Genomic DNA, 22,037 nt, shown 5'->3' with positions numbered 1-22,037 from the left:
TTTTCTGCATTTCTAATACTGCAATTTTATATTTGCAGTAGGAATCTATCATTATCCACAGAAGCCTCCCTCAGCCCTATCTGAGATTTTTTTTAATGGAGCAATGCCATACAGAGAGACTAGAGAATAAAAAAAGTATGACTAGAGGGAGAAGTTAGTGTTTTGCACACTGGCGACTACAGCACACTTATCACTATGCATGGTATTATTCCAAACACTGGGATTATATAAATGCCCTGAAATCCCCATGCTTGGTGACTGTTATCCTTGTTTATTCACATGCCTGAGGAGAATGAGTCGAGGAGAAGGCAGTAACTTACTCACCTCGTGCGGTTGGGAATCAGTGGAGTCCGCCAGTCTGGCTCCAGGGTGTGGTCTCTAAACCCCTGTTTCAGGCAACCTCAGAGTTCCCCAATCCTTTTCTCACTCAGTTTCCCTTACTCCTGTGTTGCCATCCTTCACGGCTACCTCTGTAAACAGCCCTTCTACCTGCCCTGCACACTAATGCTCTTTGCCTTGGTCCTAAACCCCACAGACACCTTGACTCACTTCTGCCTTTCTTCCAGAACACATGTATCATTTTTCCCAATTTTGGACCTATCCGTGAGATGTCTGTGCAAAATCTGTAATAATCCTAGAGAGAGTGAACAAAAACAGTGGCCAACACTATCAACTAGAATTCTAGAAGGATAAATTGTGTATTATTTTTCAACTTGAGGCAAAACACTTGGTTTTTTTATTTTGCTACTCATCTTTTTGTGGAACACTTGTGGTGTGTCTGCCATCATTTCTAGCCCTCTCCTTGTATCAATCCATGCAAATTCACAAAAGTCAGTGAGGGAAGATCCACTATTGCCCTTCTGATTAACAGCTGGGAAGGAAGTATAGAGAATCTCATTAATTTAGTGACTTGTCAAATAGATGGGATATGAGTATGTCTTAAGAAGTTTGCATGTTCCACCCAGACCCTAACCACTGCACTAACAGAATGTTTGGTCCCACGTACCATATACTCCATGAGAATAGAAATACAAACCTTCCCTTTTTTATGAACACAGGGTCTGGTTCTCTAGCCCAGTCTGACCTAGAACTCTGAATCCTCCTCTTGCTCCCAAGTTCTGGGATTAACACTTTTCCATTCTTCTTTTTCCTTCTTTCTTTCTTTCTTTCTTTCTTTGACATGAGAAGCAGAGTTCTGTTCAGATGCTCCGTGCCTGTTCCATATGTCACTTTAAAACTGTTCCCGACCATATTCCCCAAGCATCAGAAACTCTCACTGGGTTTTCCCTTTTCCACCTGCTTAGCTTTTGGCTTCTATTTTTGCTCTGTCCCCTCAGAAGTCTCCTGGAATCATAACATTCTCTGGCATGTCCCATTAACTGGAATTTACAGTGGGAATTTGTGATTAGTACAAAGCAAGTCTCCCAAACCTATGACCTTAGATTGGAACCCCTATCATAATCAAAGGAAACCTGACGCCTGGGGGCATAGGGACTGTTCCTGCTTTGCTCAGTCTGGGATGTCCAGGCATGATTCACACCTGTGCCTGTCTCCAGACCGTCTCCCCTGGAAGGAGTGACCCGCTGCCCCCTTGGCAAGAGCTTCTTTCCTGCTGCCAACACCGGTCCTGCAGTATCAACACTCTAACTTTAGGGGAAAGGCCGTGATAAATTTCTCAAAAGCGAATAGGAAGTTGCTTTTCCGAGGCAGCCTGACACCAAGGGGAGGCAGCAAAAGTATAAGAAGTGAGGCTTGACTAGAAGGAGGAAAGCCAGAGGAGACGCAGAGGAGATGGTGAGTCCATTTTTCTCTGTATGGGAAGTAGAGAAGCTGGGTTTGTGGCTGAAGCAGACAGAAGAAAGGTTCAGAAAGTAAGAAGCAGCAACAGGCTTTATGTTGAATAGCCTATTAGCGCCTGAAGGCATTTTTCTCTCTTTTTGAAATGGGGTCTTGTTCCTTTGGCTCATTAGACTCACTATCCTACTGTCTGTCTCAGCTTCCTGTGTAGGTAAGGCTTGCAGGTACACATCATCAGGCCCCATTTGCAATATTTTTCAAGCCTGCTGTCCATTTTGATTCTGCCAGCATTCTTACAAGTTTTGGTAATTTCCATTTTACAGATAGAACTATTGTGGCTTATAGAGGACGGGCTACATGGAACCCCTATCATAATCAAAGGAAACCTTAATGGCTACATGCCTGTTAAGACCTGACGATGTTGCCTTCTAGATCTCATTCTCTGGCGGTCAGCTGCTGCTCTTTCTACTAGAACTTGCAGGAACTCCCTTGGAGTAGATCTTGGCAAGAATGTCACCTCTTTGCTAAGTCTGCCGGTCTCTCTGGGATAAACGGAAGGCTGAGAAAGAGTGTTGGGATGTATCTACAATTGAACACCTTATTTTTGGTATTTTTTTGTTGATGTTTGTTTTTTTGAGACAGGGTTTCTCTGTGGCTTTCGAGGCTGTCCTAGAACTAGCTCTTGTAGACCAGGCAGATCCTGCCTCTGCTTCCTGAGTGCTGGGATTAAAGGCATGCGCCACCACAGCCTGGCTGAACACCTTCTCATGTTCAGCTTTCCTAACATTTTCTCTATCTTGGGGGTTTTCTAGGACCATTCTAGAATATCCATGTGATTCTGATTTAAAGTTCTATCTTTAGTTTTAGTAACTCAGTCTCCTCATCTGTAGATGGGATGTAATATTATTATACACTCACTATGCAATATTATACACTTATCATACAATATCATAGTAGAGATTAAATAAGATTGCACCCAAGAGCACTTATATCTTTAGCTAATGTTTAAGTGAAAGAAAACTCCAGAGGTGTAGTGAGTTTGGGATTGAGGGAAGATACAAAGGCAACAAAATACAAGGTATTTTGAACCCGGTGTAGTGACTCTGGATAAAACATGTATAGTCAGGATACTTCCATGTGTATTCCAATATGCTAGGAGTATCTCACATAGTCTCGGAATTCGAAATCTTCTAGTCTGTACCTAATGAGGTAACAGACAAGCGTTTTCTTTTAGGCATCTTTCTACAGCACTCCTGAATAAAGGCCATCTTTAAAGGGAGATCTCCCCCCACCACTGTGTGTGTGTGTGTGTGTGTGTGCGTGTGTGTGTGTGTGTGTGTGTGTAGAAAAATAGAGTTATGAGGATGACATTTGAGCCTGCACTATTTAAATGGCCATGACATAAAATGGGATTACTGGCGTCTTTTTGCATGTCATTCTTCTGAATTGCTTGACGTAAGTAAATGAACCATGAATTTCTTCCTTCTATTCTTTTTGGCATCCTCTCCTATTTCAAAGACATAAACATATTAGATCATGGCATTGTTCAGGAATTGATGAAAGCTACAATTCCTCTGCCTAGAAGAAAATACAAATCCACATAAGTTGGCCTTCATAGACAACCATAGGAGGTTCCTGGACTTCCAGGTGGATTCCAGAAGACACTTAACTAAGGCTTTCTCTCCTATGTGCTATGCTCTGATGCTCCCCAGTACTTGCCTTGAAAGTATCCTGGAACTCTGCAATGAAGTACTAAGGACCAGCCCTGGGAGTGGGCATAATACTTCTTGGATTTCTTCCTCTCCAAGCACATTTGGCTCTTAGGATTCAGAAACCTCAGTCTGTCTGTGTGAAATCTGCTTCATGTTTAGACAGTGGTTTCATTTATAACAAGGGAGAATGAAGTTAAGTTGTATCTTGCAGGATGTTTTCAACCAGCTCATATGGAACTGCTTCTGCTTAGAGATTTACAGTTACCCTGGGGTCTGTCAAGGTTTCTGCAGACCAAGGAGGAGCATCTCAGGATCACTTCGTGTGAACTTGTAATCACTTCAGGCTCCGGCTCCCAGTTTCTCCTGTTCCCTCTATCATTTCTGCTCCTGCTCCATGGTGTTTTAGGCTGGCAATCAGCTCTTAGACTATACATCTTTCGAACTCTGCACATAGAGGATTATTATTCAAATAATCAAAGAAATCTTGACTTTTGACATTATAAGTAGTACTGAGCAAGGTCCCTGGGGAGGCTGAATTTGTAGTCATAGTTACCATATTGCCTTCCAGGTGTCTAATGCCTCTGCTGAAAAAGCAAAGCAGATATGCAGTGCAGAGAAAAGCCTTTGTGTTTCAGGATTGTGACTCAGCTAAGGTCTCACTATCTTTTTGAAAATTAAGTGTGTTTTATTTTAATACTACTGTTTCATTTTACATCATGGCTATGCCTAGTTTAATTTAAATATAGGCTTTGGTTCTGAGTAGTCAGACACTTGGATTTGTCTTATTTTTATTGAAATCTGATTGACTTAGAGACAAATTCTTTTCTGTGTATTACTTTTTGGAGTGCAAAGAGGGCTGCTAGGATATTGACATTCCTCCACCATCATTCAGAAAGTCAAGGGCACTAAGACTGGAACTATTGCAATGCCTTGTTGTGTGGCTCTTCATCCCTGACAAGCTTCTTCTCTTCTTTTTCCTTCTCCATTCCCATCAGCTCCAGCCCATCAGTTCCTCTTTAACTTTCATCAGGACCATGGTAATGGCCTCTGGCTTTAGAAGTTCAGGTTTCTTGTTCCTCCTTAACAACAACCCTGTCAGGTGCATCTTTTCGTGGGGTTTCAAAGCCCTGAAACTGGCTCCCTTGTGTTGATTGACACCCAACACAGGATCTATTTAAATAAGCTCCCTTTTCAGTTGATCTCCAGAGTCCCAGTTTTCAACATCAGTCAGACCACAGCATACTTCTTGTAAAGTTTCCCACCCACCCAGCCACCCACCCTCGCTTTTTCCTGCACTGAGAATAAGATCTCACCCACACTGTGCTTTGGCTCCCAGAGCCTAGCATGATCTTTCAACTACTTTCCTGTCATATTTGTCTGCCCTTTACACTGTCCATTCCAGCTACATTTCTTTCTCTGTGTTGTTTAGCTTTACACTGGTTCCTGTGTTAAGGCTCCCATGTTCTCCCTGCCTCCGTCTTGACAGTTTTCTCTGACCCTCTTGCTGTTGGGCTAAATATCACCTCCCTGCAGAGGACTCCCTTGAAGCCCCTATCTGACATAGCTCACCAGTCACTCTGTCACAGAATCCCACTTTACTTTTTACCTGCACGCTACTGTCCTGCATTTTCATGTTTGTTTAGTGCAACCATACATATGCCTTCTATGAGGGTAGAAATTGAGTCTACTTTCACTGGTTTAATTCTTCTCCTTGGAAATGTGCCCGAGGTATTTTAAAAACTTAGTCATTGTTGAAGTAACTAATGGGAAAATAACTTACTGACAGTGACAAGGGAGTGGTGTTTAGTGTGGACAAAGAAGTGGTCTTGATAGCCAAGCTACTTGAAGGAGAAAACTGAGGGAGCTGGACTGATACACAGAGGTGCTCTTGGAATAAAAAAGCGGGGAACATGCGGCACATTATGGAAATTATAGCATGTCTTATTGTAACTCCATTGCAGTGCTGTAAGAAGGGTTGGGTGACTGAGAAGTAGTGGCAGGAGAGAACTGGCAAGCAGGAAGGGTCCACGTTTTGAAGGATCTTGTATGTGTGTCTTGAAGAATTTAAATGTGTGACTTAGAGATGAGGAACCATTGAAGGCCTCTAAGTATGACAATATGATCGTATTATGTTAGAAATGTCATTCTGGACTGGGAATATGCCTCAATAGCAGAACACTTGCATAGCATTCATAGATGACCACAAGGTCTCGCAAAAGAAGAAGAGAACCATGGAAGCAGGAATGTACCAAGGACAGAGAGCTGAGGGAGATCAAAGGAACACCCGGAAAAATTGCTCACATTCGAGAAACATCACATTAAGGAAAATAAATTGGTCTACAGCAAATGCTAATGCACAGAGTTCAAGTAAGATAGGGGTAGAAAGCTGTCATTTAGTTGGGTGATTTGTAAGTTCATAATAAAGTTCAAAAGAGCAGTTTGATAAGAAGGTGGAAGCTGTGGGCTGCAAAACAAAGAGGAGGCAGGGGAGTTACTAACTTATGGCTACAGAGGAAGTAGAGGAAGCCAAGAGGATCTGGACAGGCAGACAAAGGTCAAGAAGGGACACCACCTCTGCTTCTGGGCTGCTGCACTGTGGTCCCCTCTCTGTGGCCATGGGACTCCAGCATGCTGGTACCTCTTCCTACAAATGGGAGGCTAAGGCCCAACGGTTCTCATACTTTCTCTCTGCTCCCTCCTTTACTCTGCAGTCATTCTAAGTAGCATTACCAATAATCAGGGTGCTTACACAAGGTTGCTGCGGTCACAGGATATTATTCTAATGACCCAGTCAGTCTCAGACTCTTTTCCAGCCACTTCCAGTTTGAAGCAGGCTGCCAGACAGCATTAAAGATTAGCAGAGCACATGGCTGCTTCTCCTAGAGAGGCATTTCCTCTTGTTAGAACACTTTTTGGTTGGTCATATATATGGGGTCCTTAATTCTTCAGCATCCTAAATCCAGTACTATCTCTAAAGCTAAGCTGTGGAACAGGAATAAGTATAAAAGGCTGCCACAACCCAAAGGATGTTTCAGAGGAAGATTATTACTAAGTAAAACTTTCAAATACTACCGCCCTTCATATCCACACATAAAGTTCTGTCAGCTGCCGGCAAGCCAATAGGCAACCGTACTAGCAACACAGGGGTTCGATTTGGGGCTCCATTAAGTATAGTCAGAATGAGGAGATCCACTTGAGTATGGTGGCTTAATCCCAGCACATGAGAGATGGAGGCAGAAGGCTGAGGAACTGGCGACATAGCAAATTTAAAGTTAGCCTGGACTATGTGAGAATTACCACAAAAAGAATTAATGGATCCATGAGCCTTTCGGAAGCTAATTGTTGCAAATAGACATTTTCTTCATCGTTTCCAAAGTTCATGAGCCTGGTAAGACTAAGAATTGGTATGTGGGTCCCCGCATCGGGCTACTCTACTGTGTTCATCAGTAAGAGCTTTTCTCTCACATCTCTAAAACTTTGGAAAACTACATAATCTCCCTTCCTTTTAAAGTGGAGAGTTAAAATTTTTCTTCATAAAATTTGAAATTAAGATTAGATTTCCAGAATATTGTAAACATATCTCTTTAAAAAGCTGTTACTGTATTCTGTGTTAAAGTTCAACAAAGGTAATTAAATGCTAGATTGAGCTGGTGACACAAACCATAAGAAACATTTAATAACAAGAGCGTTTATACTACTCACTTTCTCTCCTGAAGTACTGATCCCCATTCTACTTCCTCAACAGAATCTCAGCCTCATGTGTTTTTAGACACAAGGTCTTTCTTGCTTATTTATAAAAATAAAAATATAATAAATAAAAATTAAAATATCTTTAATTATCTAGAGCCATAATCTCTGCAAGTTAACTTTTTAAAAATGTGACCAGCATGCCAATTATTTTTAGTATACAAATATACTACAAATTTTGGCTTGGAGAAGTGGCTATGCAGAGATCAGCTGACCAGTGTGCTGGCTCATGAGGACACTCAACCTCCTTATAAAAGCCAGAATTCAGAAACTCCAGGGTAGAAAGTTCCAAGCTGTCAAAGACAACGCCACTGTCTAGGAGACTTGCTTTCATCTGAGCTGACCTGGCATCTGGTCAGCCTGTGGTCAGCAATGCATCTGCATCTTTGGACATATGACATTCCATACTGTGCCCTGCATCATTTGTTACTAAAGTATGGTCTGGGGCAATTCAGAATTTCAGTAATGGTTTTAGGGAACCATTTCTCTGAAGGAGTAGAAAGACTACATTTAAATACAAAGCCATTGTTTTTATGTTGGTCATGATATTAGAGCAGTTTTGGGGTGATATTGGTACCCCACTCAGCTTGGTCATGCCTCACCCTCACATCCTCAAATTCAATGCAACATGAACTTGAAATCTTAGGGGTTTGTGAAGGTAAAAATAAGAAGTAGACAGTGTCTGTGTCAAAGCCTGCAGTTGCCATTTGTAAGATATAATTTGGATGCTACAAGTTCAGCATTGCTATGTGCAATAAGAACAAAATGAGCATTTCTAGAACTTACCTGTCCAAAATCACATTTAAAGGCCAATGGGCTTGATATGTTCTTTGAAGCCTCATTAGGGTGGGTCAAGAGAGTGATGAGAAAGCTGAAGGAAGTGGAAGGTTCGAAATACCCTCCTGCTGGAAATAAGAATTGTCCCAATGATCATCAACTGAATTTCTATGTTTTCATTGGTTGTTTATAGATAGTAAAAGGAAGGTTTCTGTTTTGTTTCAGGCCAACTGCCTAAAAGCTTCCTGGAAGCCAAGACTCCGGAGTGTGGTCCTGGGAGGCGCTCAGCTCATCTGGCTCATTGCTTTGATCTCTGGTAAATACTAGGTGAACCCTTCACCTGACCTTGAGTAGTTAGCGATCCCAGGGCCAAATGGGAGTAGTTTGGGACTGTGGTCTTCTGTGAGGGAAACTGTTCACAACCAGAGTCCTGAAAAAGGAACACAGCTGATACTATCACAGTGATCTACAAGGCTTCAGAAACAACAAGCAGATACATCTAGGATCAACATCATCATTAGACAAGGCAGACACAGGCCCACAATAGTCTCAGGACTCACATCAATATTGGAGTTTCTTTAAACATAATTTTGGGGCTAGAAAGATGAGTCAACAGTTAAGAGCACTTGCTGTTTTTCCAGAGGTCCCAGGTTTAGTTTTCAGCACCTACAGCATGTGACTTACAACCACTTGATACTCCAGTTCCTGGGGACCTGACATTCTCCTGACTCAGTCAATGCCTGCACACAAGCGGTGCATACAAACCCACATAAGCGCGCGCGCACACACACATATACATACATACATACAAAAACACATTTTTAAAAATAAAAGTGAATTTCTCCAAAGTCAAAGTAAACATTTTAATATGTAATTATTAACACATTAATCACTGCCTGCAGTTGATGAAAACAATAGTGCAATCCTGGCTGTGACAAAATAAATCTCTCTTGCTATGTAGATAGACCAGGCTGACCTCAAGCTTGCGATCCTTCTGCCTCAGCCTCCCAAGGGTTGAAGTTACAGGTGTGTACCAACATGCCTGTCTGCCTCTGAAGTAAAGCCTAAAGGAAAAACACCACCATAGAGGGGCTGCTGAAGAGAGTTGAGATATGTCAGATTCTCATGGGTCAAATAGAAACAGAATTTTATAAACAGGAAGGGAGCCATTTCCAGGCTTGATTGCTGGCATTGTCTACCTCTTCTGGGGAACTGGCCTCTTCTGCCCCATGAGTTCCCACCAGCTCCAATAACAACCTCTGTATCAAAGGGAACATACTTTATTTCATTTTTATATCACAAGAACTTACAAGGAAGGGTCTATTTTACTGTACAAATAAGTAGATTTGGAGGACATAATTTATCACAGAGAAACAGCTAAGAGAAGTAGCATGTGTGGTTGCAAGTAGGGAGATGTTTCTAACCCTAGCTCTGACGGAGCCCTAGAGCATTTCACTAATTCAGCAGGCATCTGCTTCAGGATTAGTAAGGGTCAAACACTGTGATTCATGGTGAGAATTCAGAGCTAAGAAAAGACCCACAAGCAGCCAGATTCACAGTGGTGGATATGGGCCACATCACAGAAACAGGTTGTTACAACACGGGGCAATAAGGGATGTGGGAGCCTGAAGGAAGAAGGATGGAGACTACCTGAAGCCACCAAGGGAAACACAAGAGGGGAAATTTACCAGGGATGAAGGGGACATAGTAGGACAACCACAAAGGAAGGCAAGAAGTAGCCAAACATGGTGGTACATGCTTGTGATATCAATACTTGGGGGGCTGAGGCAGAGTTCCAGGCCAGCCTGAGCTATGCTGTAAGATCCTGACTCAAGAAGACAAAATAAACGAAGGAGGTGTTCTATAAGGAGGAAAGCAAACATGGTAGACACTGAGACTGAGCCCTTGGGAGGCTCCAGATCACAGGGCATCTCATTTCCACCACACATTCATGTGCTGCGTAATGTGGGCTTGGACAAGCAACACATATGTCTCCTTCGTTTATTAAACAAGAGTAGACTGGATGACCTCTGTGGTATCCTAGGATCATCAATCTTTTAACATTCAGAATCTTTTAGAAGATAGCGCTTTCCTTTCTGACTTTGTATGCACTCGTAAGTGTAGCAAACACTCCTTTCCCTAAAATAACATCAGGCACAAAATAGCCTTATTCTCGGCATCCATCTCAGGGGGAGCCCCTCATCTTACTCACAGACGTGAGCTGAGGATCAAGTTCCGCCCAGTGAATGATACTAACCAGTGTTCACTTCACCCCCAGAGTTTGTAAATCAGAAGGAAGTGACAGCCTGGACCTATAACTACAGCGTAAAGGCATACTCGTGGAATTACTCACGGGCATTCTGCCAGAAGCACTTCACAGACTTAGTGGCCATCCAGAATAAGAATGAAATCGCTCACCTCAATGATGTCATCCCATACTACAACTCTTACTACTGGATTGGGATTCGAAAGATCAATAATAAGTGGACCTGGGTGGGAACCAATAAGACTCTCACAAAGGAGGCCGAGAACTGGGCCGACAACGAGCCCAACAACAAGAGGAACAACCAGGACTGTGTGGAGATCTACATCAAGAGTAACTCCGCCCCTGGCAAGTGGAATGATGAGCCCTGCACAAAACGCAAGCGAGCCCTGTGCTACACAGGTGAGGCTTCCTCTGAGTCATGTCATCTCTCTTAAAAATATGTCTTTCCGCCGGGCGGTGGTGGCACACGCCGTTAATCCCAGCACTCAGGAGGCAGAAGCAGGCAGATCTCTGTGAGTTCGAGGCCAGGCTGGACCGACAGTCTCCAAAACAATACAGAGAAACCCTGTCTCATAAAACCAAATAAATAAATAAATATGTCTTTCCTGGTTGAAGAATGTAACGACTTGAGGGAGTAACATGGGGTCACTAGGTTAAGGAACAAGACAATGTAGAGTTATTCGGCATTCCGGAGTGCCTTGGAGAATGTAAGATCAAGATTAGAGAAAAGCATCTTTGTGAAACGGGAAGGGTCATTAGTATTGTCCAGCCCACCCTCCTTATTTCTGACAGACACTATGCTCAGGAAATGTTACTTTTTTATTTGTTTTTGGGTTTGGTTTTTTTTTTTTTTGAGACAGGGTTTCTCTGTGTAGCTTTGGACCCTGTCCTGAAACTCCCTCTTTAAACCAGGCTGATCTAGAACTCACAGAGAACTACCTGCTTCTTCCTCGCAAGTGCTTGATTAAAGGCATGCACCACCACCGACCGGCGAAATGTTGCTTTCTTAAGGCCATGAGGCTTCAAAAAATTTTTTTTACAAGATAGTAAAAGCATTGAAAATTACTGACACAGTGCTGCTACTTTTATGTTGACAAAGGTCACCATCACTAACTGGTATGCTTTTCTAAAACCCAAATAGGATCCATCCCTAACAACCCAATATTCTAGACAGATACTGACATCAACTGATATTTTGCAGTATAAGACGTCCCAAGGTTTCCTGTGGGAGAGAGACAATAGATAGGAATATTGCAATGAGACATTAAGTTTGGTTGCTGAAATAATTATCTGCAAGATTTGTCAGGTCTCAGCACACATTATCTTGAGAAGATTTATCCTTTGAATTTCTGTTAATCTCCTTCCTGGAGACCCAAGTCTGTTTCCTAACAATCTTGGAGTAAAAGTGGGCATCAGGGCATAGACACTTTCTGTTAGAAAACTGCACCCTTGTTGCCTGACATTGAAGAGCTCGTCTGTCTACACATCTGTTTGTGACTGAACTTGTCACTCAGTGTCTAAACGCAGATGTGCCCTCATTTGGAAATACTAAATGCACTGTCCAACAGGAGCTCTGTGATACTCATATGGTGAAGTTCTGACTGGAAACCCTGCTGTCTAAAACTTTTCTGCACCAGCATGCATTAGCAGAAGATGGCACAAACTGAGAGGAAGTTTGCCACTGTCCCTAAGAGACACCACTGAAAGAATACCCACTAGTACTGCATGCCAATTGCACTCAGCGTCACTTCATGTTGCTCTGTGTATGTCGTTTGTTTATTTCGTGTCAGTTACATTTAGTCCTCATGGCACTTTATCAGCCAAGTGTTGCTCTTATTGTGGTAATGCCTTTCACAGGACATAGGACAGCCCTCTACATGACTCCTGAGAGGGCAACGTCTGTGCCTCCTGTGAATGCCTATGATTCCAATCTCTCTTATATCCATGCAGCCTCCTGCCAGGACATGTCCTGTAACAAGCAAGGGGAGTGCATCGAGACCATTGGGAACTACACCTGCTCCTGCTACCCAGGGTTCTACGGACCAGAGTGTGAATACGGTGAGGCTGGCACTTGGGTGGTATTGCTTTGGCCATTGACCTTATGTGAGAGGCAAGGCCAGAAAGTAAATTATGATGGAGCCTCTCCAGCAAATGAAGGCGAGTGGAATATCCCCTCTGCCATCTGTCCACCTGCTCCACACTGTCGTCTCAAGACACCCAGGATAAAAAGCACTTTATTTTGGGAGAGAACTTTCATTCATGATATTTCAAGCAGTAAAAGAGAAATACAAAGATAGAGAAAATGAAAGTCTTGGAGTTTAATTTTGCCTATTTGAATTAAAAAATGAGTGAGTTAAGTTGTCCAAAAAAGTGATCATTTTCTAAGACACTGGCAATACAAAGGAACCCAATTAAGATGGAGGGCTTGGGCTAGGAGAATAAAGAGAGTTACAACTTGCTGTGGATAGCAGAGTTTTTAAGTCTACAGTGAGAAAACTCGGTATGTTTGTCCTCCACAGTCCAAGAGTGTGGAGAGTTTGACCTTCCTCAACATGTGTCCATGAGCTGCCGCCACCCTGTGGGAGACTTCTCTTTCAGCTCACAATGTAGTTTTCACTGTGCTGAAGGCTATGAATTGAATGGACCTAGCAAGCTGGAGTGTTTGGCTTCTGGAAGCTGGACAAGTAACCCCCCGCAGTGTAAAGGTATGCAGGCCTTACTTTCCCCATCCTTGCTAAACAATAGAACTTGGGAGAATGTGTATGGGCTTTCCAATAAAAACTTTGAAATAGGGGCTGAAAAGATAACTCAGTGGTTAAGAGCACTGGTTGCTCTTCCAAAGGACCTGGGTTCAATTCCCACCATGCACATGATGGTTCACTAAAGCTTGAGAAGCCAATAAGGATCTACATTCGCTGTAATTCTAGTTACCACAATTACGAGTCAATCAAGTTAACCCTGGTTTTCATTTCCATGGTGCATCTCCTACCTGTGTGGAAGTGCTAGTTTTGTTTGTGTGTTTTTTTAAATTCCTAGGCAAAAGCATCATTTCCTTTTGTTACTTGTAAACTGTGAGCAATGATGAGAATTTAGGATTGAGCTTATACCATTATTTCTTAAGCAAAACAAAAAAAACATAGCTATTTGGATATCTGGACAGATAGTGAGTTCTACTTAACTGACTAAGAATGTCTTTGCCTGCCACTTTGGGAAAGTACAAATGCCACAGAATCCTGAAGCTTCCAAAGTGCTGGTTGAAACTTGTCCCAGAGTGAGCATCATAGCTCTGTGCTTATTCTTGGCCTACTAGTGCTCAGCGCTGAGCAGGCCTGAAGGAGGAAGCCTGGCCAGCATGTGGCCTACAGGAACATCCCAGCACTAGTGAAGCTGTAGCTTCATTGTGAAGAGGAACTCACTCCAGTTGGCCAGAGACTGGAACCATGGAATCCCTAGGGATGGGAATAGCTCTGGTCCCAGAGTGTAAAAGCAGAAGTCAGGACATTGAGACATATAATATTCACTCTACCCTGTCTTAACTGGAGCACAGATGAAACTGGTCATCTTCCAGAGAAGCAGTTCTGAATGGTCAATTTTAATTTTTTCCTCCCTTCAGTTACTACTGAACTATATTGTTTAACTCTTGGGTGTAAAAGCAATATCCATCTATGGAGAAACAAAAGGCTGATTTTGTTATGATCAAAACAGAAAAATCTACTCTTTCCCCAACTCATACTCCACAAGCAGTTTCAGAAAAGCATTATTCATGTATTTCATATAAGAGGACAAACACATCAATGCAGGGACCTACAGGGGCAGACTTAAAATATACATAGCATAAACAACTTTAAGAACAGAGCTTGCAGGACTCTGTGTTAAGATGTTCAGGGCACTCAAAGGATTGATATGCCATGTCAGGATGGTTAGAGCCTCCTGGTCTCTACATCTTCCACAGCCAGGTCCACACATGTTCTCTATGGGCGTGGCTTCCCTCCATGCTGGCTATTCTCCCCTTTCTTTATCATTGGCTTTTCTATTCAGCTGTGCAGTGCCAGAGCCTGGAAACCCCTATCCATGGAACCATGGACTGTATGCACCCGCTTGCTGCCTTTGCCTACGGCTCCAGCTGTAAGTTTGAGTGCCATCCTGGATATCAAGTGAGAGGCTCCGATACACTCCATTGCACTGGCTCTGGCCAGTGGACTGAACCATTGCCAACTTGTGAAGGTAAGATTAATTTTTATCAGCTCTCAATATAACCTAGAAGGAGCCATGCAATGGTAAAAGTACTAAGAGCTCTTAAGGACAAGACAGCCTCCTCTAGGATCGTATTTGTCCAACCCCTAGGAGCTGAGAGATTGCTCATCTGTGAAATGAGGCTAAGAATTGCCTGGTACATTGTGAGAATTAAGCATATGAAATGCACACAATGAAATAGCGTGTATAAGCAGGACGTGGTGTCGCATGTGTGTAATCTCAGCACTTGAGAGCCTAAAACAGTAGGGTTTCTGAAAATTAAATATCAACCTGTATTGCACAGTGAGTTGGAGGCCAGCTTGGGCTGCATAATGACACCCTGTCTAAAACATAAGCTAAGACGAAGAGAAGAGATGGCAAGTATAAAATACAGAGGATAGGCTTGGGCACTTGCGTGCTTCAGGCTCTGCCTATTTCAACCACATCCCCTTCCTGTCCCACTGGCATATGCACTCTGCAGGGCAATATCCTATACTTGAGAAGTTAAGGCAGTAGCTATGGGGACAATGAGACATCTAGGGTCAAAATCTTTGGAAGTAGGCTCTGCAAAGGGATAAAGGAGCCCACATTAAAGAATAGCTGTGGTGCAAACCTTGATGGTTACCTAATACAATAAGAGTGAACTGTGTGCAGTTGCTTCGTCCCTTCATCTTATGGGAAGAGAGAGTAGGAGATTGAAGGCTGGGTTAGTAAAACTCCCAGACCTGGATTACAAGCCCAGCTCAAACGTTATTAGTGGTGAGACTTCTGGGAGGGGCTAAGGAAATGGTTCAGTGGGTAAAGTACTTGCTACACAAGCCTGGGTACCTGAATATGGGTTCTCAGAGTCAGCATAAAAGCCAGATGTGATGGCATGTGCCTATAACCTCAACATTTGAGCTGGGGAGCTACAGATCAGCAGATTCCTTGAGTTTGCTAGCCAGTCAGTCTAGGGCAGCAGCGAACCCAAGGCTCAATAAGAGTCTCAGAAATAATGTAGAGAGTGATAGACAGACACCTGCCATCAACCTGTGGCCTCTACACCAGCACACATGGGCAGTTGTGTCACATGCAAGTGTGCACGAGCATGCTCATGCACACACACACACAAGCACAGGCATACACCTCAGTACATATACTTTAGGGAGATTACATGACATTTCTGATTCCCATTTTTTCTTGGCTATAAAGTAACAGAGAACTAGAGGACATATGGCCCTCTCATGCTCTGATTCTGTAAAAACTAGAGGTGAGTGTGAAAGGGTGGTATCTGTGCTCTGCAAATAGCAGAAGAATCTAGAGGCATACTGTCTCCACTTGGAACCACCATACAGTACTGGGTCAGAGCATCTACAGTAATCTACACTGCTCCATCTGCTTCCTCATAAGCCCACTTTCTCTGTATCTGTTCTCTTATAATCTGATAGATATTTAACGAGCACCCAGAATGTATCAAGCAGAGTATAGGGCTCCAGGATACAGTTCTGAGTGACTACCTCAGCATCAAGGAGACTGTGGTATGAAGGAAGAATTGAAATAATGCATAAAGAGCACAGTGCAGGGTCTGGGGAACCCACACAAGGAGTCCCTACCCCCTCCCCCAGTTAGGGTATGAAGGAAGCCTACTGAAGGAAAATAATGTCAAAACTGAGATCTGAAGAGTGAGCCAGGAGGGGTAGTTTTATTTTGGACAAAGAAAGATTTGAGGTTTTTGAATACGTAGATAACGTGGGCAGGAAAGCAGCAGCCTCTCCCAATAGACTACAGAGAAAGACCTAGTATCTGGCATTCTCCCTTCAGCCATTGCGTGTGAAGCTCTGGAGACCCCGGCCCATGGAAGCATGGATTGCCACCCGTCCACAGCAGCGCTTGAGTACAACAGCAGCTGTACTTTCAGTTGTGCAGAGGGCTTCGTGCTGAAGGGAAATGATTCCATTCGGTGTTCCGACTTGGGACAGTGGACAGCCCCAACCCCAGTCTGTGAAGGTACTGCGACACTGAATCATTACACTGTGCCTCTCGGGAACAACGGGCACTTAACACTCCCCCTCACTTATCAGTAGGACATTCACAGAGAATTTGAGATGTGCTGGGCTGTTTGTGTTAAGTACCAGGGATCACACCGTGCGCAAAGCAAGTTCTAAGCACAGTGTCCATGACAGCAAGGTCAAGATGAGAGCAGCAAGGTCAAGATGAGAGCTGCCTTGGTTCACATGTTTGGAGTGGGCTGAGGAAAACAATGATGCGTGAGGAACAGCGCGGGACCGTAGAAGAATAGGCAAGGCAGTTACACTAGGTCTATCATGCTTTGTCAACAGTGACTTTTGCTAAAATGAGGCACCAATACCAGGCTTTCCTACTTGTGTAACCAACAACAGTTGTGAGTCAATGTGTTCCAAAGCCACTAATACTGCTGTCAACTTTATAAACACAAAGAAAGCCATAATGAAACAGTTACTTTATAAACACCGAGTCTGTGGTCTTGTAAATACAAATCTGGTATTCCCATATACTAGAATACTATTCAGTTTTAGAAAGGGAATTCCAACATACGTTCCAATATGGATAGCTCTTAAAGACACTGATAAGAAAATGAGTCACCCTCGAAAAATCAAGTAATATAGTCACAGAGACAGGAAGTAGAATGACAGAGGAGAGGGAAAGAGGAATTACAGTGAGAGAGCGTGAAGACTGTATGACAATACAAATGACACAGAACTACACACTTCAGTTAGCTAAGTGGCAAGTGACAAATCTTATGCTTCGTGTATTTAGCATGATGCACACATTGAAAAGAAAAGCAAGCAGTGTAGGATCAAAATGCATGCCTTCTGGCGGTAAAACTGTTAGGGTGGTTAAATGTGCTGTTGTGTATTATCTAGGAGATGTGGACTGCTAAGCCCTGTGATTTTCACAAGGGATTGCTCAAGCCACTTTGTATCCAGGCAAGTAAACGTCAAATGACCCAGAACAGAATGTTGGATATTTTCTTAAAAGCCTCAATAACTCCTTTTACTGACCTCACTAGTGTTTTTACGCCAATAGTCAAGGTCTACAGCTGCTGAACAGCCCTGAGGATAGCTCTGGTGTCTTCCAGTGCCTTTGTGGCTGCTTCTGTGGCTAACAGCCAGGATTTATTGAGCACTTCCTGTGATCTCAGATAGTTTAATGCCAAGAGGTAGTGAAAGCTATTATTCATATTTTAGAGGTGAAAAAATGAGATAAGTGTGCTGTCTCCATATAGGACTATTGTATATTTACAGATAATAGTGTAGTGAGAGACAATGAGAAGGAGCAGATAGGGCAATGGGGATGAAATAGAAAGGTACAATTACATATGTACATGTGTATGTATATATAAAATGTTGTGATAAAACTCACCTTTTTGTATTCTAACTATAATTGTTCTACAAAAGACCCCACTTTAATCATGATCATAGTTTTATTCTGCTTTTCTATTTAATGTTATACATAGATACATCTCCAAAATATCTTGCAAGTAGAACACATGAAATTTAAGAACCATGAATATTCCTTTCATGAATCCATAATTTACTTTTTGTCCCATTTATGTTTGTTTTATTCTTACAAACAATGTCTTGACAAAAATCACTGAGTTGATTCTGGTATGACTCTCAAGAGTTTCGATACTTCTCAGGGATCCTTGAGTCCAAAGGTATGATAGGTTAAGATTGATTGCATATTACCAAACTGTTTACATGGCTCAAATAACACTGGTTCAAGCACTTTTCCTTGTAAAATTCCATCAAGTATCATTGACATTAATGACAACCTTTTTTTATCTTCCAAGTTAAACAAGCCCCACTCAGGAACCCTTAGGCTTTCACTAGAGCTGATAGGTCAAAGTCAACAACACTTACGTACTACTGTTGCCTTACTCTCTGCCTTCCTTGCCTCTTAGCGTTGCAGTGTCAGGACTTTCCAGTTCCAAGTAAAGCTCAAGTGACCTGCTCAGATCCCTTTGGTGCCCTGAAGTACCAATCCGTCTGCAGCTTTTCCTGTGCTGAAGGCTCACTCTTGGTGGGAGCAAGTGCAATAAGATGCTTGGCTACTGGACACTGGAGTGGGGCTCCTCCAGAATGCCAAGGTAAGAATGTCTTCCCCATTTTCTTGGAAGTAAATTGGAAGCAGTATTCTTAAAGACGGTGTCTGTGGTGGTAACTGTGTAGGGTCTACCTTAAACTGTCTGGGGAATGAATGAGTTCTGTCACTAACTCCTTCATTCTCTATCCCAGGAACCCCAAATACAAATGTAATCAGAGGCTAAGCGGATACTGAGTGTCAGGATATTTGGCAATGGATACTAGCAATGCAGTGACACTTGCACTGTCCTTATCATGACTGACAGGCTCCTATCATGAATAGTACTCATCGACTAAGCATAGCACCCAGAAAGAAGATGGAAATGAAAACTTAGCTTTGAGTGTTTTTTTCCAATACTGATCTGGCACCTTCTTCTTAGGGACCATGGCATATTCTGTTGGAGTAAGAAAGCTAGAATTACAGAACTTGGTTGCAAGCATTCTCCAAGATCTGTATAACTGTGGAGAAACGCACTTAGGATAGAGTAGGAGGATGGGAAAGGAAGAATACGTGCCATGAACTATAGAGATTAGAGCCCCTCTGAAGAAAGCAATGCGCAAATGCATTAAGACTGTTTATATCCATGTTAGATTTGGTGTTAAGAAGGTACTGTGTCCTGTGAACTCCGTAACATCCTGTGTGAAGTGGAGCAGGTCTAATCACCTGACTTTATAAACGGAAGGGCAGATGGTGATTTTTAAAATTTCCCAATTCTTCAGTGCTCTAGCCAGATTTACGACTAGTACTTTTCACGAGATTTCCATTTACAAAATCTACAAATAGAAATACAACAAGAAAACAGAAAAATAAAAACTATCCTCTTAACTATCAACTCCCTAAAATAAATATTGCTAACGTTCTAGAACAGAGTCCTTCCTATATTTTCTCATCCAATTTTTCCTTTGTAATAGAATTTGCTGTATATATTCAATTTTAATAATAGTCCACACAGCTTTAAAGAAAAGCTCAGGATTCCTGAGCAGGGTTATCAGAGTGACCAGGCTCTTCTGGGAAAGCCAGACTATGCATTGCCCCGCAGTCCTGCCTATGGGTGTTCACAGCCGGGAGGTTGTCCCTCACCCCAGCTTCCTGTGACCGTCCAGTTCCCTTCTGCTTTTAGCCCTTTGTTTACTCTGGGGAAACTTTCTCCTCTTCTTGTTGGGCGCACGTCAAGTGAAATACCCACATGTGGTTGAGGCAGGAAGGTGCCACGAGGCCTGAAATCCACAAGCTATTGTGACACTTCCGAAGGAGAGCGGGTTATCAGATAATTTCCCTTGTCACTGTCCCCACAGCCCTCCACACTCACCCTTGCAAAGTCATGGGAGAGCTGGAAATGACTCCACCAAACCTAGGACCCACACCCCTTGCCCCTTTGCAATACCAGCTTACAGCTGTCCCATCCCTGAACACACACACACACACACACACACACACACACACAGAGGAAGACTTTGCAAGTGGCAGATGGCACCTTAACCTAAGTCTCTGTAGAAATGGATTAGATTGAGTGGAGTATTGCTGGAGACAGTAAGAAACTAAGGTACAGACAACACCTTAAAACTTCATGCTGCTGTGTCAACTGACCAGGGGCAGCTGACAGGGACAGCTGCGACACTTCCTCTGGTTTAAAGTCGTACACTGAGCAACCAAGCCAAGCAGCAAAGAAGTCCCTGAGACCATGTTTACACTCAGTCTTCTCTCCTGAGTGTCAGCATGAGTCTCTTAGGCTTCATTGCTCTGCGAACCAAGAGGGGCCATCTTGACAGCTACTGACACTGGCTCTGAGAATGCATTCACTCTTGGTCTGACTAAGACATCTTAAGATAGGAAATTCAGAGAGGTTAAGCGACTTGCCCAAGGTCACACAGTATGATTACCAGCCCAATCCAGTCTCCCAGCACCTCACATTTGTGTTTATATATGGTTTTAAAGAACTTTAACTTTTACTGTAAAATGAACTGTATGTGTATGGGGGGGGTCATTTATGTCTGGTCCTGTATTGAGATGACTTCTGGGAAGAGGTGAAAGTTGTCGATTGCAGACAACTGATGAAATGCACGCCTGCTTCATTCCCTTTCACGCTTCATTGTTGAGTGTGACTTAAGTGACTTGCTAAGACAAGAGAGTTTTTCAGAGACAGAAAATGAAGCAGGTAAGGCTGAAAAGGGCCACCATGCATAGCCCAAGCTAGGATATGAGCTCAGATCCCCTCTGCCACCTGCTGAGGATGGAAAGAAAGAAATTCACCCCATTTTCCATCTCTGAGTTCTTGGTGTTATTTGCTGAGAACATCATTAGGTTTGTTTCTCAAGAAGATCTAAAGGAGCAACTTTCCCTGAGTTTCTGGGGTCATCTAAAATGAATCTCATGGCTATCTCTCCAAAGGGCACTGAATCCCTTTTAGAATTGCCTCAGAAACCCTGTGTGGGTGAGATCTCAGAATAACAGCCAACTGTCAGAAGCTGTGGTTGTCACCAGCTCCACAGACTCTTACAGAGAAAGAGCCAGAAATGTAAACAAAAAAAAGATCACCTTTAGCCAAATGCTAAACTAGCAAGCAGAGACAGGTAGACAGCAAATGTGTGTACATACACCACACACACACACACACACACACACACACACACACACACACACTGCAGGAGGATGAGGGGGAAGAAGATAGAGTTCAAAATGCCAAGTTCTAACATGATCTCCTCCTCCCACTTTGTCCTTCCCACTGTAGCTGTCACCTGCACACCTTTGCTCAGTCCTCAAAATGGAACCATGACCTGTATCCAGCCTCCCGAAGGTTCCGCTTACAAATCCACATGCCAGTTCGTCTGTGATGAAGGCTTTTATCTGTCTGGACCAGAAAGAGTGGATTGTTCTCCATCTGGACACTGGACAGGCACACCACCCACGTGTGAAGGTAGGCACATGGTTCTGTCCTGTCTTTGTGGTCTCTCAGATATCATCATAAAAGGAAAAATCATTCAATATTTGCATGAGGGTGTTCCCGATCTAAACACTAGGCCAAAATTTTCTCTCTCCCTGGATAACAAATTTTAACAAATTGAGTAAAACATTTGTCTTACCAATGTTGTCACGTCATCATAGCACATGATGTCACCATTCTAAAATAACAAAGGGAGTCGATATCATTTCCATGTTACAGACAAGAAAGAAACAAGCTCAGAGGTGAGATAGTGTAAGGCCATTGCCATTCACAATGACACTCAGCTATGCACTGAAGCATTTATTTTCTTATAAAGACCCTTGCTCTTTTCCTACCATTCTCTCTAGTCATTTATTCTTTCACCATTCCCACTAAGTCTCAGACTAAAGCTTATTTGGGAGATGGATGCCCTCTAACCTGGCCTGACTTCCATCTTTCCTCGTATTTTCCTCATATTTCT

At 43.0% G+C, this 22,037-nt stretch overlaps 1 protein-coding gene across 2 annotated transcripts in view; it reads left to right on the top strand.

The window, feature by feature from the left end:
• The first annotated feature begins 1,683 nt into the window (after window positions 1-1,683).
• The window catches only part of LOC101834270 (selectin P), a 31,906-nt gene continuing 11,552 nt past the window's right edge, over window positions 1,684-22,037 (top strand). Inside the window, exons 1-9 of one of the 2 annotated variants that reach the window (XM_021227926.2) lie at window positions 1,684-1,794; window positions 8,259-8,349; window positions 10,312-10,698; window positions 12,250-12,357; window positions 12,819-13,004; window positions 14,338-14,523; window positions 16,333-16,518; window positions 18,455-18,640; window positions 21,365-21,550. In XM_021227926.2, the coding sequence (XP_021083585.1) occupies window positions 1,792-1,794; window positions 8,259-8,349; window positions 10,312-10,698; window positions 12,250-12,357; window positions 12,819-13,004; window positions 14,338-14,523; window positions 16,333-16,518; window positions 18,455-18,640; window positions 21,365-21,550 (1,519 nt within the window). In that variant the 5' untranslated portion in view covers window positions 1,684-1,791. The remainder of the gene's footprint in view (window positions 1,795-8,258; window positions 8,350-10,311; window positions 10,699-12,249; window positions 12,358-12,818; window positions 13,005-14,337; window positions 14,524-16,332; window positions 16,519-18,454; window positions 18,641-21,364; window positions 21,551-22,037) is intronic. The other variant, XM_021227925.2, reaches the window with a different exon arrangement.

The sequence above is a fragment of the Mesocricetus auratus genome, unplaced genomic scaffold, assembly GCF_017639785.1.
Source record: "Mesocricetus auratus isolate SY011 unplaced genomic scaffold, BCM_Maur_2.0 Super-Scaffold_100676, whole genome shotgun sequence".
Lineage (NCBI taxonomy): Eukaryota > Metazoa > Chordata > Mammalia > Rodentia > Cricetidae > Mesocricetus > Mesocricetus auratus.
The sequence above is the reverse complement of the archived record's forward strand: the minus strand, read 5'-3'. Positions and strand labels throughout refer to the sequence as shown.